At 40.3% G+C, this 22178-nt stretch overlaps 1 protein-coding gene across 4 annotated transcripts in view; it reads left to right on the forward strand.

The window, feature by feature from the left end:
- CLEC16A (C-type lectin domain containing 16A) overlaps positions 1-4471 on the forward strand; it is a 58934-nt gene extending 54463 nt beyond the window's left edge. For 3 of the 4 annotated variants that reach the window (XM_054270672.1, XM_054270668.1, XM_054270670.1), the window contains one exon: positions 523-4471. In XM_054270672.1, the coding sequence (XP_054126647.1) occupies positions 523-863 (341 nt within the window). In that variant the 3' untranslated portion in view covers positions 864-4471. The remainder of the gene's footprint in view (positions 1-522) is intronic. The other variant, XM_054270669.1, reaches the window with a different exon arrangement.
- The last annotated feature ends 17707 nt before the right edge of the window (positions 4472-22178 follow it).

Consider the following 22178-nt stretch of genomic DNA (forward strand, 5'->3'; position numbering starts at 1 on the left):
GTTGCAGCAAGGAAATGATCCTCCTTCCTCTTTTGCCATAATTCTGCTTTCTGTGGTTGAGGCATCACTTAAATATGAACCTGGAGGATGAATTGAGAGAATGCCTTCTCAATTTTTGTAAGAAACAGGCCACCTTTTGGGAGAGCTGGCTGTAGAGTGGTTCTTTAGTTTTTTCTTTTATTTCTGAAGATCTTCCTGGTAAGGGGTAGCGGGTTCATTTTAGTTCATACTAAATACTGGAGAGGTTTTCTTTCCCTCAATTTGCTCTCTCTAAGAATATTTCTAATATCGATACATATTCTAATACTAAATGGTTCCTAATTAGAACATAATCCTGCTGGCATTTTAGGTTATGCCTTGGTATATTTTGGTCTATTTCTAATTACTAAAATGTGGATGTGTAAGCATAGTGCTTCATAGTGCTGTATTTTCTACCCAGTTATTCTTGAATAATGGTGTATTGTTAGGTTAATGTGCATACTGCCTTGAGTATTGATTGTTCTTGGTGTTTTCTTTTCTCAGATGATGCTTCAGCTCCAGAGCAGCCTCTGATGGCCAGTTCCGGTCAGACGATGTTGACTGATGAAACCCTTGCAGCTGTTTCCAAGTCCAGCAGAAATGCTGTAAAACCCAGTGACACAGAAACAGCCAACCTGTCTCCCAGCCTGATTCCTGCCCAGCAGCCCACCATATCCTTACTCACAGATGACAGCACGGACACGCTGAGCGTGGAGTCGCTCACACTGGTGCCACCAGTGGATCCGCACAGCATCCGAACATTCAGCTGCATCCCTCAGGCCTCTTTGCAGCCTGAAGATGAGGTTGACAAGGTGAAAGAGGTAGAGGAGGAAAGTTCTGACTAAAGCCACCATGCAGACTGTAATAAACAGTGAAGGAAGTGCAACCAAATTGTGATTATTTTTTTTTCCCTCTGGGAGTGCAGATACTTCTGGAGGCCTGAGAGGCCTCAGGCCCACATGAAGGGACCAAGTGGTGACAGAGAATGTCAGCAGTTTTTAGAGCCAACATCGCATACTCAGCATATCTGAACTGGGGAAGAGAGAAAAACCCAGACTTGTGAATCTGGATTGGTTCTTTCCTACCAGTTTATGTTATACAAGAACATGAACATGTTTCAGAGAACCTACTGTCTTTGTAATAGGAACTAATTTATTGTAAAAGGTCTACAGTATTACGGCAAAGTGAAGAGACTTTTGGATACCCAGCTTCATGGTACTGCATTGTTACGTCTCTAAAATGGGAGACGTGCCATTGACCAGAAAAAAATTATATATTATAGGACAGAGGTAAAATTCCCATTTGAGTCAGGGTGTGTTTTTTCAGTTTGGTGTTTGGTTCGGGGTTTTATTTGTGGAGGAGGGGTTTTGGGGTTTTATTTGGGTTTTTTTTGGTTGGTTGGTTGTTTTGTTTTTTTTAATCCTAACCTTGTTAATCTTTTGGAGGTCTGCACAATACCAGCAGGCTTGGCCACATTCAGTATTGTCTTTGTAGGACTCCAGACTTAAATACTATGCTTTCCATATTTATTTATTTCAAGGTTTGATTCAAAGTTGAAACAGAATGCTTGTTCAAATTAACATAAGGGATTTTTGAGACTACTTTAGTCTTTGCTTAGACACCTAGAGAGGAATGTAAAATATTTTACAAGATTGCTATAGCTTGTTTGTTCACTTCTGACAGTCAAATTGCTACACATCTGAGGAATGGTGATATCCCTGCAACTGAAAGGCAACTTCAAGAAGCAGACAGAAGCAGTTTTACTCTAAAGAGGTTTTTCAGATTTTTCATAGTCATGTAGGAAGAAGGTCACCATATCTAACTGATAATTCCTTTGCAAGTCTGATCTTAAAAGGTATTGTTTAATTTTTTTTCCTGTCTGGGATGGTATCTCAGTTAAACAACATTAAACATACATAAAAGTGACTCTGAGTTAACATTACTTCCTAGATCCTGACACCAAGCTGACAGAAAAGGGAAAGATGTTTCTTAAAGCTTGGAATGTTCTTTGCTGATTTGATACAAAATTTAACATGAAAGGAATTTCAGATTTTTCATCAGTTTCCAAGTAAGTTAATTTAAGTTAATAGTAAATTGAGTAGCTTGCCATTGCTGGTCTGTTCTCAACCCTGAGTTGGCAGTTCCTCAGAGGAGGGCTGCTGTTTACTTGGCATTGATTTCAGTCACCACTGCACTCTACTGGCATTGAGTTCTTACCAAATGGGTGAATCTGCAACGTTTTTACCCCTTCCCAGTTGCTTATTGTACCTCTTCCTGGCTGTCATATATATGTGTGTGTATATACATATAGGTGTATATATAGGTATATATTCATATATATATACACATATATGAGATTGACTAATTCACAGGTACCACTTTTCTCACTTTTTCTGTCTTCTCCTTCACATAATAATTGAATCTTTGCCAACTGGGTATATGAGGTATCTGCTACTGAATGCCAGTAATTTTTTCCCTGTTTACTTTTTCATGCAGTTTTGATTTCTAATTTTCTGTGACTTCTGCTTTGTCTCAAATTGAATTAACTGTGATACTCTGATCATTCCAGAGTGGCCCAAACTCTAAATGAATTCAGAGTTAGGTGTCCTCAGCACTGCAGTGGATTTTGTGTGAAAATCTGGCGTTACTAGAATAAGAGCCTGCCTTTTTGGGTTTTTTGTCTCATGCTGAAGATGAATTTGCACTCATGCAGTCACTCTTGCAGCTAATGTGCATGTACCTGAACAGGCCTAGACACATCAGTAGCAATCTGGGTGCAAGAACCACATGAATTTTTATTAGCTGAACTGATTGAAGTCTAGACTCTCTCTAAAATGGTGCAGCATTACACTGTAGTCTTAGTAATATTCTGGAGACCATTATAAAAAATGCCTCACTTAATTAGAAAGCATTTTATGTTAGTTATTAACCTTAGATTCTTGACCTAGATTACAGAAAATATCACTGTGCAGGCTGAGTTCCCTTAAACAGAAGTAATTTTAGACTGGAAAACCTTGATCTTAATTTATTTCATTTCAAATTCAGTTCTAGCAAGATTAGACCCATGCACAAGGAGTCTCTTCAATGCATATGAATAATCTCACCCCTGAGCTGTACTGCACAAGAAATGGGGCAAAGGGAAAGAAAGGTGACTTTGTACTTTTTATTACCTTTGAGTGGCTTTTCAGTCTCATGATCACTTGTCTAGTGAGAGCTTCACAGGAAATGACCTAAATACTGTTATTAGGAAAATAGAAGAATAGGTGTGCTGTTAATTTGTGATTACTTCAAGCAATCCAGGAATTCAGTAATTGCCCTGGAATTGTGTCATTTCACTAGCAGTAAAATAAACTTTATGCTTGAAGATGTAGGTAAGCTATCAGACAAGCAGGTGGAACTGAGTGTGTAAGGATGAAGCCACTTCCTAAGAGTAAACATTTCCCTGCTGTGCTGCTGTCACTCTTGGGGTGCTGCTGTCAGTCACTCTGGGGTGCTGCTGTAAGTCACTCTTGGGGTGCTGTCAGTCACTCTGGGGTGCTGCTGTCACTCCTGCAGGAGACAGGGAGCTCCAGAACAGCCTTAGGAGCAGGGGCACTGACCACCAGGGAGTAGTGGTCAGAAAACCCCCACCAAAGTAAACATTCTGCCCTTGTCTCCACTAACCAGTTGAAGTGAAACTTGCTTTTAAAAGAGCATTGCCCAGGCAGGCAGCTGCTGCCTGGGAAAAGAAATGGTTTAGTCCTGTAGTTGGATCAGATCTGCAGAGACATCAGCTGGGGGCAGGAGATCAAGGCCTTTTGCCTCCAAGGTAATTGATCTTCTTTCAGACAGCCTAATGTAGCCATCTAAATATATGTTGAAAAGTCTCTTCTTAACTGCTGCTGTCCTTCTTGAAAGAGTTTTTTGGTGTGTCCCTGGTTCACCACACTGACCTACCTTAAGATATCACTCACCTGGGCACTGCTCTTCTATTATCTAGCAATCTTTGGAGAAGTTCTCCTGTGCTTGCCTGCTGTGTTTCTCTTGACCTTCCCCAGCATTTGCAGCATGAATTAGAAACAAATAGAATAACTCTTGCCATCTCCTATTGAATTCTGAAAAGCAGAGGGTGATCCAAGCAGGGCTTGCTAGGGTGGGATGTTTTTAGGGGTTGGGAGGGGAGTAGTTCTTTGGGGTTTTTCTGCTGCTCAATACTTGAGCAGCAACAAAGACATAGGAGATGCAGTTCTTGACTGAGTCTCAAACAGAGGGTTCTTTCATATGGAAACATATTTTTATATTACATTTGTACAGAATTTTCCCTATTTTGATCTCCCCGCATTTTTAGATTTGCACGTTGCTCAGTTTTGATTTCTTTTGCAAGGTGTTATAAAATATATATTTTGTGTTTGTTAATGTATTATAAATGTAAAGCTAAATTTTGGTTGTCTAATAAATGTGCACTGTGGTGGTATCTGGTTTATTGTTTTGTTAACTTGAATTGATTGGTTCTTAATATGAAAAGGAAAAACTTGTCATTGTTGGGGCTGTCTTGTTAGCATAAATAAATGTGTGGAGTTCATTTATTTTAAAAGTAACCAAAAATGGCTTAAGCAGGTAATGACTAAGAATACTTGATAACAAAAGTTAAGGTCCAGACTAGTTCACAGGATTCTTTTAAGATCATAATCTGAAGATTCATGAGATTTTTTAAATCTTGTTTCCCATTACTTTTGGTTATGGATACTTATACTAAAGTGAGTTTAAGACACAGTAATTGCAATCTTATAGTCTGTATGAGATCTGAGGGTTAGTGTTTGGCTGTATTTAAGGACTAACTGTGGCAAAAGTACTTACAATGAACATGAAGATAAATTTTTTAAAGATTGAGCATAGATTCAAGTGTGAAATTTATAGACTATTATGTCTATAAAGACATAAAGGAGCTTTGTTTTGCCCAGGGACAGCACTAACTATACATTGTCACAACTTCAGGAAACATTCTGGTAGCATTACAAACTTTAGAAGATAATTTTAGACATCTCCACTTGTAAATAGCTGTGTTGATATTTTTGTTGCCAACTTTTTCCTTCATTTTTAGCTGTTTTGTAAGTTTGATTATTTTCAGTGCAAAGAGGTAGAAATGTATTTTTCTAGAAGAATGAATGTACCTGGGATTTAAGCACTACAAAAAGCATTTTATGAACATGGACTGTCCTCCTATGAAATGTATTTCAGTAAAGTTTTCTGAAATGTAGTTCATTTGAGGGAAAAAAAGGTCCTGAACCTGCACTTAGATGTACATGGAAAAAAGCCCAAACATGGTGTGAATTGAATTCTGAAATGTCTTTCTACAGGCAATAAGTATTAATTATTTAATGTAAGTTATGTTAGACACTTGGAGTAAATGTGATATCTTATGTTAATTTAAAGAACAATGTAACTAAGCATCTGGGAAGGGAGTGGAATTAGAAAATATTGGTGTATGTTTCTGAAATCCAGACTTCTGAGTCTGTATTTGCTGGCATTGAGAATTTGTTGTGGCTATTGAAGACCTGGACAAGAACAAGGAAGAGACCTTTCTTTGTAAATGGAACTTGGCAATAAAAATGGTGTTACTAAGAGAACTTCTTCCCTTTCATGTGCTGCTGCATGCATTTCATGCACAAGGATATCCATGAGCAATGAAAGACAACATTTGCAGAACCTTGCTTTTATTTAGAAGAATGTTGTGCATATGTGACTGTTGGGCATTTCCATCTTTAGGTCAGGGTAATTTGCCCTGAGTATGCAGGAAAGACATAGGAGGAGGGGGAGCAGAAACAGGCCTGGAAGGGTGATGGAAAGTAGATGAGACCAAGGGTTAAGAGAGCCTAGGCAACATTTGAAATATCTGTGAACCACTTTGAAAGTGCCTGTCATGTGTGATTTCTTCCCCAACTACATGCTTTCACCCTCTGCCTCCTTCTCTGGTGCATGTTGCCAGTTCAGTATATGGATTAAATCCAACGAAGTTATTAGTTAAGTTCTTGTTAATTAGCCTCTACATCTGTAGAAATTCATCACTGTCAATATACGTTCCTTGGGAAATGTTATTTCTCAAAATAGTCATTGCTCCAAAAGCTTTCTTTGGAAGAAATTCAATTACATTGTACATCAGATAAGCAAGCTAGGTATCAGAGATAGAGTAAATCACAGTGTTGTCTCCTAAGATGCAGATATTAAATCACGGTGTGGAAAATGACCTAGAATCTGCTCCTGGCAGCCAAACCTCCTGAGTTTTGCCAGTAACGCTGCTTTAAGGATGCCAATTTGTGGCCAGGAAGGTCCCTTCCTCCATGTTTGAAACTGCTTTGTGATTCTGTATCCTGATGCTTCAGAACTCTTGCAGCCTTTTGTCATTTTTCCTGTATCTCTACTAAACCTTTCTAGACTCTAAACTGCTCTAGAGTCAGATTGAGCCTCTTGACCTGAGTTAACAATGATCAGAGAGGGAATGAAAGCGCAGCCTCCAAACCTCTTCTCATGCTGACTGGGTTGAAAATTACCTGGACAGAAATGCACTGCTGCATTAGTCCACTCTTTTCCCCAGAAATATCTAAGAATAGCAATTTGAACAGTCCTATAGTGGGTAAATCCACATCTTTATCAGCAAGATCATTTCAGCATAGTTATAAAAATAAGTGAAACTCTGTCAATACATAAGTCTTTGTCAAAGTAATGGCTAAATAAAGATACAGCATTTGGAGATACCTCTTTGTTCTTTGACACTTAACCTTTATTTCCATGTCAAGGAGGGAGTTCTTTGTGATTTCATGGATGCAGCTGTTGGGGCAGAAGAAACAGCATTTCTATTCTGCTGTGCTAGAGTTTTTTGTGAAAAAAGCTGTCTTGGTACTTTCTGGTAATCTTGAATATGTGCTGCATACAACTGGCAATGAGAGATGGCTGTTTATATGAATGTGTTCCCTGAAAATTCAATTGAATTTTAAACTCATACATTTAGTCTCTCAAGGAGAAGCAGAGGGAGTTGCAGCACCTGGAATTGCAAATTTCCAGTAGAAAAATTGGAAGAAAGGTTTCAGACAAATGTTCACATACAGTTAAGGTAGTTGAGCTGATGGGGGGAGTAAGGCAGTCTGGTTGGGTGGTGCTCAGCTGTGTGTCTGTGTAGGGGGATAGAATATAAGAAACTAAAGCTAGTGTAGAAAGTATCTTACCCCTAAGGAGTTGCAGCTGGGCCAATTAGCAAAGATCAGGAGCAGGCCTGACTTTAACAGGCCACAGCTGTAAGCAATGAGCAGCAGAGTGCTATAAAAGAGTGGGGTGGCTGGGTGAGAAGGGAACTGGAGTCAGTGGCTGCTTTGAGAAAGAGAAAGAGTCAGTGCTGTGAGGAGCTGCCCATGAGAAACACCCAGAAGGTGTGGAACTGTTGTGATAAGGAGACAACAGTGTGGAACCCCTGGAATAAGGTGACAACATGTCTGCTTTTAGCTGAAGGATTTTGCCATCATCTTATCTGCAAATGTCTTAAAATTATTACTGATTTTTGATCCCAGTTCAAAATTATTACTGATTTTTGATGTCATTAGAGAATGGATTTTATAAGGTGAAGTGTTTGATTAAGTGCCTTATTATTCAGACTGGGGATTTTCTGAAATAAGTTGAAAGTTGCATGTCCTCAGACACTCAACTCTACAAAGTTGAGAAATGTTGTGCTTGTTGAGTGGAAAATACTGATCTCAGCATTCCATTCTCACTGTCTTGTCCCCAAATGAAGGTTTATATTTCACATAGGCCACAGTTTAATTTTTTTTTTTGGCCTATTTGGATGACTGCTAAGGACAGATGAATTCTTGGTCCCTGTTTCTTAGTTCCACAACATTTTTCTCAGCTTTAGTATGGAATAAACATCATGACACCGGATGGGAAAACAAGCTGTTACTTTATTACAGAAACAAATTTTGTCTTTTGGTTAATTGACTGAAGACATCTTTGTGTAAATTTGTCCTCATTTAGGCGTCATTTATTTGAAGCCGTTTTAGGCAGCTGCTTGAAACTGCATTGTTGATGGAGCAGTGCATTGAGAAGGAAGAGAGCCAGACTGGGTTACCACTACAGTGGTGCTCAGAGCTGTTTCTGCCTCAGCAGCCAGAGCTACCAGAGATAGAAAAAGGAGTTTCTGAAGAAGGAGAGAGGCATGTAACCATAATGTCTTAGGAAAAAGAATTTCTAGTCTGCAGAGAGAGATGGGGTCTGCAAAGGAAGAAAGTAGTCTTGCTCTTTCTAATAGCTAATTTGAGGGACAAGAGAGAAGAAACATCATTTTATAGTATTTTATATGAGATCATGACCTCTGTTCAGGATATCAGTTGCTTAACTGATACTACAAAAAGCTCATCACCTGTAGGAATATCAAATACAACTGTCCATATCCAGACTTGTGTTTAACTCTTACTCTTTCTCCACCACCATATTATCCTGTGCAAACCCAGTTGCTGATGTGAGAGGGGCGTAGCTAATTCCAGAGTTCTTGGGAACAAGATGTGAGCAGCTTTGCTTTGCTACTTCTCCACCGTGCAGTTCACTTGAATTTGCTTATCACAGTTTATCAGCTTCAAGGCTTTCCTGCGAAAGTGGTGTTGGTAACCACTGTCTGTTAGATAATTGTCGTTCTTACTGCTGCCACAGTGCTTTGGAGTGAGATAGGCTCACTCAGCACACTAGGTTTTGGTGAAAACAGGTCTTGTGAGCCTCTTAGAGAGTTTCTGAACAGATCTTCAGATGAGATGTTTTGGGAGGGAGGGAGGGATGTTTCTCAAATTTTGTCAAACCACAGATCTCTTTGAAGGACAATCGTGGAGCTAAGCTTCCTCTTGTTTTGTCTGAATGTGCAGAGAAAACCAGACCTGTTAGGGGAAATCAGAGGTGCCTTTTCCCTTGCTGTGTTCAGGTCAGCTCACACTGCACACTGTCTCGGGCTGGTATCAGCAGCTTCACCTTAACAGGACATTGGACAGGTCCTTCCTGTTCCTGAGTTCACCCTTTTTAAACAGATTAGTGGTGTACTTGGGAAGCCTAATTCATGTTTGTAAAGGGCTTTGAGGTTGATGTTAAGCATTAATCTTTTTATCACGTTGTCATGAAGAACTGTAATTAAAGGCATCATTCCAGTCTTACTCCTTGTTCCAGTTAACATAGTTCCTGCTGAATACCTGTAACTTTTAGAGCAAATACTTTTTAGTTTTTTGTTTGCACTATATCTCTGTGTCATCTGAGCAACTTTAAGACTATAAGAAAATAAGTATTTTTCCTAGCTTCTGGGAATGTTTGATTTAGGATTTGGTCATAATTTGTAATTGTTCACTATTGTCCAGAATGATTAGTTCACAGGAATGGGTTTGTCTGAAAAGAAGCCTGGTTTCCTTTAAATTTAGGAAAAAAAACCCAACAAACAACAACAACAAAGGGGGAAAAGTCAGTATATTTAAAACCTTTTCAATCTTTTCTGCTTCATAGCGATGATAGTAAGGAAATTTACTACCTCTCTTAGAAATCAAATTGAATGTGTGAGTCAGTCTTAGAATGTTGAAACTGTTTTAAGCATCTATTTATACATACGCTAAAAGAAATGCAAGACTTAAGAAATAGAAAGAAATTGCTAAGAAAAGCAAGAAAGTGAAGAGTTTTCCTTCAATTTAACCATAGCAATATGATGCACAGACCACCTCTGTAAAAGTCTCAGGTATTAGTAGCACAATTATTTGGGGAAAAAATGGAAGATTGGCATCATCTAAGATGTGACAGTAAAATGCCAAGTGATTAAAAAGGAACACTTTTCATCTGCTTCAGTGACAGCCTGGTGTCTTCTCTGAAACTGATAGGAAGTGTAATCTGAAATAATGTGGAGGGATTAGTGTAGGTGAGAAGTTCCCTTTTGCCATCTCTGAGTTGGGACATGACAAACTTTTCTCCTTTGCTCTGGTAGAGGGAAATGTTATGTGTTAGTAGTCATGAAGAAATCCTTAACTGCTTGAGTTATCAGTTACACCACTGCAAACAAGGTACCTGTGAGCCTAAGAGCCTCCAACAAAGGTCAAACCCAATGTAGAACCATTTATCAGAATAATTCAACAATCCCCATTGGTCTGTCTCTTGTACAGAGAATCTGTCAAAGACCATAGGAAGCTTGGTTTTGGTACAATTTTTCATGTGGAGCCTGTTTGTTAGAAAAAGATTTATCAGGAACTAGCTGAGAACTAGCTGGAATGGGAATAGAAAGTCTGTATGCAGAAAGAAACAGATAATTCCCTCTGAAGCTTTTTTAGGTATCCCAAAATGAAGAACCAGAAGGGGCCAGTAGTGTGGGTCCTATAAGGCACTACAACAATGAGACCTAACCAAGACTCATTAAGTATTTCTTATAACAGTAAATTAAATATTACCTGAGTGAATGAAAGGAATGTATCTGAGGGAGACTGTTGTTTTCTTGAAAATACTGAGAAATCAAACACAGAAGTCACTGCATCCTGGTGCTAGAATGTACCCTTGGTAGGATTTCCTCAGCTCCCTGGTTGGTAATGATAACCATTCATTCTGGAAACTGAAATTTCTGAGTAGTCCTGTGACTAACCTTGTTAATGTGAAACACTGAATGATTTATTTTTTTTTAATTACTTACTGACTCTGAGTTGGGTAACCAGAAGTTGATTCAGGAACTCCTCATTCCCCACCATGGTATGTCACAGATATCCCTCCTCACTCTGAAAATGCAACCAAGAGCCAGATGTGAATTGAGTCAAACCCTGTTACAATGAGTTTACAGTGTGTAGGGATGACTTGTGTGTAGGGCAGGTGTGTGACTTGTGCAAGGCAGTGGCACTGTTTCTCTGTTAGAGATAAGAAAAGCATATCACACTGATGGCTCAGAATGTATGTGGAGTCTGTGGATGACTCAAGAACTGAACACAAAGCCTTTACTGATGACTGGCTTGAATTTCCAGTGGCAAGACAGATTATATGTAATATCTGATCTTAAAATACATCTTCTAGACAAGATCTTTTTACTAGTATGTATGAGGAGACTTTTCCATGTAATGCTAGTCCTCAGAATAATGTGATGACTAAAGAGATGTTTTAAGAAAAGTAATAGGACAAACCCAGAATGATTGTTCAGCCAGTCTGGATGAGAATCATCTGGAATATTGCCTCAGCTGTCAACAAGAGATGATAGAAGAGCAGTTTTGCATGGTTTGGTTACATGTGAACTATCAAAACCAACAAATTTTTGGGGACATTAAGTGAAAAAACTCTGATTTCAAACTTATTCATAAGAGAAAATGAGAATGAAAAAAATTATATTTCAGATTTTTTTAATGGGAATATTTAATTCAAAAGTGCATTAACAAATCTCCATGCAAGCCTTCCTTAGCCAGAATTACTAGAAATCTTGCAAGAAGTTATCTCTTCTGCTCAAGCAAGCACAGACACAAGGTGTCTTTCAGAGTTCAGTAGGATGGCTTTTCCTCTGAAGAGCTAGTTCAGGGGAAAGGCCACAGACACACAGATTCAGTGCTGACTGGGGATTTGTCACCGTTAGCTCTTATTATTCTGCTTTACCCAAGAAGCTGTGATGTTTCTGAATTGCTTCTAGATTAAGGAAACAATAAGAAAGAAAACCACAGTATTTCTCAACTCCCAGAAATGAAGTTCCTCAAATGGGCAATTTTCAGACGTTGCAGTGCAAATACTCAGCCTTTGTCCGTGTTTGAGATGTGCCTTGAGCTGGAGTTCTGGGGCAGTTATTAATTTACCATTGTCATGGTTTTTGTTGTTTTGGTTTGGCTTGTTTATTCTCATTGTAAGAAAGAGAACTTAAAAACATCATCTATCTCACCTGAAAGCAGAAAGCTGTGACTGACTTTGACAAGTATGAGCTGGTCCTTGCAAAGCCACTCCTGTGCTCTGGGGTTTGCATCTGCAGCTGTATCCAGCTTCAGTCTGCCAGGAAAAGGAAACTTGCACCTCTTCACTTGGACACTCGTTTGTCAGAGTGAGCCCATGGTGTGGAGCGTTCATTCTGGAGCAATTCCCAATCTGTGCACAGTAACATTTCCTTGTAAGATGTTTCATTTTTAGGTGGTAGATCCAGTACACCTCTGTGTGGTGAACCCAGAGGATCTCTATGAAGTCTAATCTGACAGGCAAATGGGAGCAGCTGCTCCTTGTTTTCTTAGCTTTCCTCCTCCATTCCAGGAGGCTTGGGAGGATGGATTCTCAGCTCAGTGTGCAATGTGGAATACTATTCTTTATATTAAAACGGGCAGTGAAGAAAGATAATAAAGTGAAAATGTAATTGAACCTGGTTGAGCCAAGACAGCTAACCAAAGCCTGGATGTGCAAGGCATAAAATAAGTGAGGGGCCCTCAATGAACTCTCAGTCTTGGAGCAAAGCAAACAGCTTGTTGCTCCCTGCTGCTTCCAGAGTCAGTCTGGAACACGTGGCATTGGGAGGCTGGTTGGGAGCTCTGCTGTCTGAACAGTGTGCAGTGGCTGGTTTGTAAAGTAAGAGGAAATCTCTCCCTGTGCAAGAGTTACCACAGTGCTGAGCAGCACTGCAGCAAGGAAGAGGCATCCTGAATTGTACTACCTACCCTGCCAGGGAACTCCTGGACTTTTCTGCTGCTTTTTTGGCTTTGGTTCTGCAGTTTCCAAGCTCTGTGGCTGACAGATAATCTTGTTTATAGCTCCACTGATTACAGTACCTAAGTTAGTACTTTGCACTTTTGCTCACAGTAGCTAAGTATGTAAAAAAGCACTTTGCTGTCTTTTTTCCTTCACTGAAGATTTGTTGCCTGCCACAGAGCAGCATATTTGGAGTGATCCAGCCATACTGGAACAGTAGAACCATATTCCTGCATCCATGGTTTGGTTGCTGGCCTCCAGAGTGAGATCCAGGTGTAAGATTTTTGTGGGAACATTAATTTCGACAGTTTTATTAATAGAGAGCATTTATTTGTGTTTATATTAGTGCACTAACTTGAGTAGCACTTATATTTTTGCCTAGGGGTTATATATCATTTGGTGCTTGCAGGAAAATCTGCACAGCTGCTTCCAGTAAAAATAGTGGGGTTTTTTAACAAGTAGTTTAATTAGGATGAGCATCAGTACATGTATGCATATGGACTCAGGAATGTTCACTTTGTGTCTCTGATTCCATGTTAATTCAACAAGAGCTAAAGTAGAAAGCCAAGAGAGGAAGTGGAGCATTACCTGGTGTAGGTGTTTGGTACAGAACACCAGTGGCCTGGTTCTGGTTCTCACTGCAGAATGGAGACCTGTGGGACTGATCTGGGAGCCTGTTCTGCCTGCACAGCCACTCTGTAGTCTCCTTGGTTTCCCTTGATCTGTTGCAGCTCCTCTAGGATGTGGTTAATTCTCCAGTGTTGCAGTGTGGCTGCAGGGCAATTACTGTTTGTGTGAAACTGGAGAGAAATGGGTGGTTAAGTCTGCCTCAGATGTAATTAAGTCTGAAATGTCTCAGTGGTCGCATTAGAAATACTAATTTTAAACTCTTTTATTGGTTTAGACCATAGCCATTTGTTATACAAAGAGGCAAAGGATTTTTTTTTTGTCCTTCAAATGATTTTCTGTGGGAACATGAAAAAAACAGTTCTTCAAAGCATCAAGACAGTAATACCCACTACAGGCTCCTTGGCCTGCCAAAATAAATTAGTTAAGAAACCTCAAACCATTTTTTTCAATGGAAAAAATGTCTGAAAAAATATGCTTTTTAGCCATTGGTGAGACAAGCCATGCCTGCAAACTCATCCTATGGGTGACTATTTCACTATCTGTGGTCCAGAGTTGGAAATTTAATGTCAAGTTAGCCATGCAAAAGCTTAAATTGCTTGCTCTCAGGACTGTATCATTCAAATATATTTTTCCATGCAGAAAATGGTCTAAGAGGTCATTTGCTTCTGTCTTTATCCTGTAAATTTCTATTCCTTGTTTATATTGATGCAATTTATTTTGCGTTGTATGTGTTGCAACCAGTTTTGATTAAATGAGATGGATTTGAAAGTACAGAAACGTAAAATATACTAGATGGAGGGGAAAAAAGGTAGAAGTAGCTAATATGAAATTGTTGATAGGAGTATTTTTGCTGTATTTGGTCCACTAGTCAGAACAAATTAAACAACAGAAACAAATTTAGGTTAAATAGGTGAAACTGTGTCCAGAACTAAAATACCATAATTTCTGTGTTTTGAAGGAGGACCAGAGCAGGGGGAAGTCTGACTTACGTATTCCTGGTCTTTGGACACAGTGCATATGGTCAGGAATGTGCTGGCTCCTGGGAATGTTTGAGGATTCCTCGGGGCGGGGGGAGGTAATAAGTCCTTGACAAGACTGCACGAGACCTACGGGTAAAGAGAGCATTTCTGGGAAACAGAAACTGAGCTCCTCCCTTCCACCGGCAGAACCAAAAGTGAAACTACCACTATCCCCTCAGAGATTTCAACATGGTGTAGAACAGCAGTTTGGGGTGTTACCCGAGTTGGAACTCAGCTCTGGCTCAACTTTCACAGCTGGTTATTTAATTCTTCCACCTCTGGCTCCCTGCTAATGCACCAGGTGAGGACCCTGAACACAGGAATCGACAGGTGGTAAAAACCTGTCTGCAGACTGGGCTCTTGCATGCCCACCACTGAAATAGGTGAGGCTTTTCAAAGTTAGCTTAGTTCAAAATTGGGGCTTTTCTTAAACCACCTATGATAAGGTATTAAAACATATATTCATTTTAAAAGTGGTGTTTCAATTTCCTACCAGCTAGACAGAGGCCTTTTAACCTGGAGGGGTCAGGCTGATGCAATTAAACAGTCTAATTTCCCCTCCCTTGCAGCCTTTGCCTAAGTTGCTTTCACTTTTATAGTACTCAGTATCCTGATGTGGTGATACCAAAATATCCATTTAACACATGTTACGGAAGTAAACAGAGCTTACTGTTGAAATATACAGAGTTGAGTTAATAACAGTCTAGCTAAAAGAAGGACAGCCCTACAAGGTACCTGTTAAGCCCAGGTCTGTAATGTTGCAAATACCTTCAAGAGATTAATTACTCAGGTGGTGGCAGCTTCTGTTTCCCTTCTTTGTCAAAATGGAATAAACTAAGTAAAATGAATGATAAATAAGTGGAAAGGTGTAAGGGCACAATCAATACAGCAAAAGTCAGGAACTGTGTCTACGAAGCTATCCCTGGAGTTACTAATTTCCAGAGTGTTCTGCACACCTGTGCCATTGCTTTTCCTGTAATTCTCCTGTGGATCCCAACCACAGTTCCTAAAACTTCTGAAAGTTTGGGTGACAGGACAGGTGGTGGGTCTGGCTTTGTTTTCCCCTCACCCTGTATTCACAGGGTTAACTCCCTGAATTTGGCACAGTAGAAGCAAAGACTTCATGGAAGAAAGTTAAAGGAATGAGTGATTTTAATTGGAAACCAGATTGATTGATTGCAAGGAAAATTCTTATTTGGGGTTGTTTTTCTGGATATTTTCCTACAAATGCCTGCCATCAGATGACTGAATGAGCATTCACTCAGCTGACAAGTCAAATTAAAGACATGTCTTCAATGTAACCTCCAGAAGCTGAGAAGAGCATTTTTAGCTATTGAGAGGGTTTAGATAATAAATATCTGAGAAATCTAGAAAACAGATATATTAATACTCACTCAGTATTGTCCCCCTTTCCACCAGCACTAAGCTTTTTTGGAAAGTGAAATAGCCAAGCTAAGGAAGCCAACTAAAGTCTGAAGTCAGAAGAACAACTGTTGAAACTTTTTGGAAAACAGCCCTTTGATATCTCTCACATCCCTGAGTTGTCCTCCGCAGCTTTTCTCACTGATCATCATCTTACTTTAGCTGCTTGGTCTTCTGTACGCTCACTTCCCCACTCTGTTAGCTAATGCATTGACATGGTTTCACAGGAAGCATTTAATCCTAAAACCAAAATGTCCTTGGAGCACGTGGGCACTGTCACATGGACACTGCTTATCTTGTGCCCCTTCCCCAGCCCGAGGCTGTTCTGCCTGCTGGGCTGGGACACTGCTGGTACTGCAGCTGCTCTGGCCTGTGATGGTTTGGGGCCTTGGTCCTGCTCCAAGAAACAGGGCTCTGAGTGATCAGGGAGGAGGGGGTAGCATGGAATGGAGAAAAATGGAACTTTCATTTCTCTTTGGTTTTTTGCAGGTTTGTGGATGTGAATTGACAATGGTCTGGAGTGGTAATGCAGGAAAGGGAGAGGACAGAGTGAGGGAATTGTGGACTTCAGGCAAACAAGGGAGGAAGCAGAACAGCAGGATTTAAAAAGACAATGTCTTATTGTTATATGCCAGCCAGCATGTGCAGATTAGTGTTGGAAGCATCCTCCTGTATGATCAGTGTGCCCAGGAAAGAGAGGAATGCCTATTTATGCATGCCCAGCACACACTCTGAGTCAATTCTCTCCATTTGTTTTCTAGTCACAGCATAGGTCACAGCATTCTTGGGAGAGTAGCATGCATGACATGTACAACTTTCATCACTAAAGGGAAAGGCTTAATAGCAGTGGGAATAGTTAAACATATTAAATTCCCTTCTAGGAGTAGAGTTCATTCAGCTTCTTATCCAGGAAAAGTTCATTTATGCTGTTTGCTCAGGCAGGCACCCCCTGAGTGCATAGTTTCAGTTGACCTGTGTAACCAGTTACATGCCATTCTCTGACAGCATTTGTTCTTTATCAGCCCATTAAGTGTGGGCTTTCAGCCAGTGAAAACATTGGATATTTGGCAAAGCATTTATAATTAGTAAATGTTGTGGCAGAATAATGGAATCTGAGATCTCAGAAATGATCAAGTGTGTCTGTTTCCAGCCAATAATCCCATGGAGACAGCAAAATGGAAAGTGAAGAATACCAGATTGAAGGAGGTAGTATGCAGTGCTTGGATTTACTGCAGACTACCCAAACTCTTTCCAGAGTTTGATAGTGCCTGAAGACCTTGCAGAGAAGGATGTTCTCTCCCCCTCCCTTGCCTATTTAACAGGCATTGCCAAGCCACCTTACCTGTACCATTTGTTCCTTCCCAGTGCAGAACACTTTTGTGTTTTGACAGGAGGTCACTTAGGGAACACTTTCATAGGCTTGAAATGGTTTGATATGGAGGACATAGTCACACTGCTGGGAAGAGGGGCTGACAGAGGCTTGAAGTACACTTTCTCTAGGTGTGGCTGAGTAGATTTCTACTCAGCCTCACCATTTATAAAGTGGGAATCTCCTTCATTTATTTTGGCTGATGATCTAGGATGTTTGTAGCCATCAACCACTTTCTGCTCTCAGGCAGAAGCATCAAGACATGATTGCTTTCTGTCAACTGTGTTTTTGTTTTCCTCTCTCTTGACATGCATTTGACAAGCATAATTTAGCATCTTCCATGTCTTACAGCTTGTTTCCTAAGAACTGGCTTCCAAGCTTTTGACATTTTCTAGGTAGATCTTCCCATAGTAGAAATTCTTCTCCCCTCACGTCAGTGTCCATTTGGTATTGAGAGCCAACCTGTACAACTCAGATGAAAAGCTTTTCTGCACTCAAACTGGTGAGTCTAAAGATAAAATGTTCCAGTGTTCAGTTTATTACTGCCAAGTGGGTTGGCAGTGTTTGAGGTTTTTTTTATACTTTTCTAGAAGGTTGCAAAGGACTGAGGTGAGGAGTTTGTTTGAGTGAACTTGTTTACTAGCAAATAGTGCTCATGTGACTGTGGTGAGGGAAATAATCTGTCTGAACTCTAACTGGAAGAAATAAAGTTCCAAAATACTTAATTTCATCTTTCTTTGCCAGACATTTTTGTTACAGAGCCACATGAGCTTTACTGCTGGCACAAGAGAGCTGGGGAGGGAGGGACAGGCACAGGACCACAGCATCCAGTCTGAAATTTACTTAAACTTCCATGAAATCTTACTCAAAGCTCTCAGCATGTCCCAGGTCAAGTGCCAGGCACGTGCTTTCTCTGAGCTACAGCCTTTGCTGCCACTGCTCTCTGCTGCCTTCTTATCTCTATGATAAAGCCAGTCATTCACCTTGTGACTCCTTCATCTGTGTCCAGTTCAAAAGAAACCCTTCAGAAATATGATTTAGCCCTTGTCAGGACTTGATATGTGCCGCAGTACTATAGCCTGTAGTTTCCTTTTGGTTTTATCTATTATACAAATATTTGTATAGAAAGGAACAGGTAATCCTGTTCTCTTCTTAGTCTGAAGTGCCGAGTGAAAGGTGCTGAGCAGATCTGTGGGATTTGCACTTGGGGATCAACACTGTATTTGCAATCAGTCCTTAATGCCATGATCACAGGATCCTTTCCATTTAAAATGAGGGCTCAGAACATATGAAATAAATTTCTTCTAAATGCCTAGAAGGGGGACTGAGAAAAGCAAAACATCTTATTTTTGAATCACTGTATCCAGCATCAGAGCAGGGTCTATATTCTTCTGCTCTTTCTGGTTTGTTTCCTTCTTTGGAGCATGAGGGATGCTCTGGGGAGGGAAGACAGTGGCTCAGTACATGCAGGGTTTGTGGTCCAGGGGCTCAGTTCCAAGTGCAAAAATCATCTGTTCTCCAATGCTCATTTCTGCACTAACACAAGAGATGTGACTGGGCTGTGCAGCTCCATTCAGGCTTTTCCCTCTGTAGTCTGAGCAGTGTCCCTGGGTGTGTTGGCCACAGAGTACAGGCCCAGGGCATGAAGTGTGCTGGGTTACAGAGCACCCCTATGCCATGCTGCCTGTACATGGGCACTGGAGGTGTCTGGCAGGTCATAACAAGTATTTTGCAGAACTAAATGCAGGAGTGGCAATATGGGCACATCAGTAATGCATGTGCTACTGACTGGAGGCCAGGCTTTTACCACTGTGCCCATAAATCACACTTAGTCCTCTTTTTGTTCCTAATGGGGTGAAGCTCTTCCCCCAGTGAGTACTTGACCCCATCCCAGGTGTTGTGATCTGCAGTGCTGTTTTATTTCCAGGGCTCCTGGCAGACTGGCATTGGCACACAGGCGGAAGGCAGTGTTGGACAAGAAGGAATTGCAGGATTTTTTAGCAGAGTAGTTTCAGTACTGGCCCTTGGGCAGCCTCAGTACAACCATATCCATGGAAATTTGCCAAACTGATTTTGCAGCAGCTGAACTGATCTCATCATTGGAGGCTTTTCTGTCCAACCCTGTTTTCTCCCTCAGCACCAAGCAAGGCTGCTTCTATGCAGTTTTTCCCACAGCTGAGGGGAGAATTGTTTTTCCAAGTGTTTTCTTCCTTACCCACTGATCAATTTAAGGTGTACCTTCGTGTCACCACTGAAGTGTTGTACAGCAGCTTTGGGACAAGAAGCCGTGTGAGCTCCTTTGCTGCTGTTCAGAGCTGTGACAGTGTTCTTTCTAGTAAATGCCCCAGGTTGTGTTGGACCTTGAGATAAGATAGCTCAGTGGAGTCAGGTGATATTTTATGAGACTGTTTCACTTTCAGGTTTATGGATTTACTGCTTTTCCCCGATGCAGTGAATGCATCTGGGAAATTGAAACATAACTTTTATTCTCCAGTTTTGAAACAGAAGTAGTAATCCTAAATTTTTCAGTTTAGTTTAAATAAATAAAAATTTGCTTTTATGAAGGATAAAGATGGACCTCTTCTGAGTTCAGCATGCACATTGTATTTTTTTTTCTTTTAAAGTTTAGAAATATCTATTGCCAACTGACTCAGAATTTAAACAAACTTTTGTAGCCTTTTTTTTTCCCAATAGGAAATTTCTGAATAAACTTTGCTTTGGCTGAGGCCCATCTCCCACTCTTCCATTCCCTCCTTCAGTCTCCTTGAGGGAATTGATGGAAATACTGATATCTTCATAGCTGTGGGAGAAAGCAGGTGGAGAACACAGAGACAACTTCATCAAGAGAAGGCAGTAGATAACCTTTGACATAAACAATGACACACAAATTACTGATAGGATATGGGGCAAAGACTTGCTTGAAAAGGGACAACCTTGTGGAAAATGGCTGATGTAGGATGGATCACAGGAGATCAAGTGCTCCAGAGAAATAAATCCACTGGTGCCTAACTATAAACACTCTCCCCCTGCTAGACTGACAGCACTAGCAATAATTCAGAACTCTTTATAATCCCACCCTTAGAACCACATCCAAAGCCAGCATGCTGTCTGGAGAGCATTTAAGTCTTTGGCAATAAACCCAAAAGTGATCTCTAGAGTTAAGAGAATCTCCAGAGCCCAAAAATTGCTCAGCACAATTACATATTTGCGAGCACAGTTTTAGGAACTCAAAATCTGCCATAATCTTCTTTCATAAACCTATATCTCTTATCCAGCTTGCTGGGGGGAGTGTATTTAAATGTCTTATGAAAATGAAAACCTCATCCTGTGGAAGAAAAACATGGACATACATTTTGTAAGAATTCTTATTTTTCAGGTATAAGCCAGGAAAGAGCAATTATGTGAATTTTATTCTGAGACAAAGTAAGATGATATTACGACCTATCTCCATGCTTTTTTTCCTTCTCAGTTTTAACATATTTTGGGACAAGGTTAAATTAATATCTGTATAACGTGTAACTGAAGGGAAGTAGCTGGAGAACTTAACCTTATTCTGTAATGGACTATCAACAGCAAACAGGAAAGGTAATTGTGAATTTTCTGTGTATGCAGGTATTTTTTCCTCTCCATTAGTTTTTTGTTACCCTGGTAAAGTAAGGAACTACAAAATGAGGCAGTCTTTTAAAAGTGTACAATTCTTCTGACAGTGATGCATTGGTATTTATGTAGGAACTATTTTACCAGAAATACATATGATGGGGAGGGAGGGATACAGGCTATATTATTCCCTCACAGAAAAAAAAAATCAATCAATTCTCATAAATAATATACAAAATTCTCAGGCAGATCTAAATTGAATACACTTAAGATGTCACCAGGGTTCTAAGCCTCACTGGCCAAAGAGCTGGCTGGGGAAGAGCTTTATTCAGTTCAATTACTAGCAAAATCTGGGTGGACCTGATCACCCTCACTGTCCATCACAGCCTCTGGAGAGAGGACAGCTCTTTTCCCCAGCTAACTGAACAATCAGTGCAATTTGCTGCAGTAAAACATTTGCAGGGGGCAGGAGGGTGCTCCTACCTCCAGGAGGTTAAGCAGCACAGCCAGGGGCATGGACTCTAGTTGTACATTTTCTACCTTCAACTGAAACAATGTCAGACTTGTGTAAATGCAGGAATTGCCTGGTTTGATTCAAATTATTGTAATTTACTTAACCCTAAAAGAAGTTTAATGTGCCAAGAACTTTAGTGTTCAAAGTAAAAATGGTATCAAATCTTGTTTACTGGGATTTGGAGTTTTGCTTTGCAAATCCAATGTTAATTCCCTTTTTCCCTCCCCCCTAATATCTCATCCCTAATTTCCTTCCCTTCCCCATTTTTCCTCTATATTTGCAGAGCAAAATAACTGAGCTACAGATTGTTATGAAAAGGCCATATACAATGACTATATTTAGTTGTTTTAGACTTGAGTACATTGAGATGACAAAACGTTGACATTTTGCTTCTCCTGGATTTCAGTGCCCTTATCAGAAATTTCACTGATTGCTCCATAGCCTTGTTTCTGATGTTTGCTTTTAGCTTGCCTTCTAATGTAAAAACCTAGGAGTTTAAATCCAGCACTAGAGAGGAAGTCAGTACATCACTTGGAAGGCTTTCCATCACTTGTAGTTAGTTTAATTTCCATTACTAATGGCCTGTGATGGCAAACTGGGAGCACGTGGGCTCCCTGTAGTCTGTGAGTTCAGGTGTTCCTGACACATCCTCCTTTTAGCACTGTCCTGTTTGATGGTTTGGTCTTTCATGATTGCTGAACTAAGATTTTTGCTGTTGGTGCTGGTCCCTGAGTGGTTAATGTATTGTTTGTGAGCAGAAGTTGTAACACAGCCAAGGTGATGGGTCATTAACTTTTCAGGGCTAATTAAGAAAGAGACTGGCCCTCTGCCTTTTCAGTGATGAGTGCAGTGGGAGAGCAGCTCAGCTATTAACAGCAGACCTTACACAATTGCATATTTCTGTGACTTTGTCCTGCATTTCTGAGCTGCTCCTTAGGTCATGTAT

The sequence above is a fragment of the Melozone crissalis genome, unplaced genomic scaffold (assembly GCF_028551555.1).
Source record: "Melozone crissalis strain CALT ecotype California unplaced genomic scaffold, PUWL_Pcris_2 ptg000012l_1, whole genome shotgun sequence".
Taxonomy (NCBI): domain Eukaryota; kingdom Metazoa; phylum Chordata; class Aves; order Passeriformes; family Passerellidae; genus Melozone; species Melozone crissalis.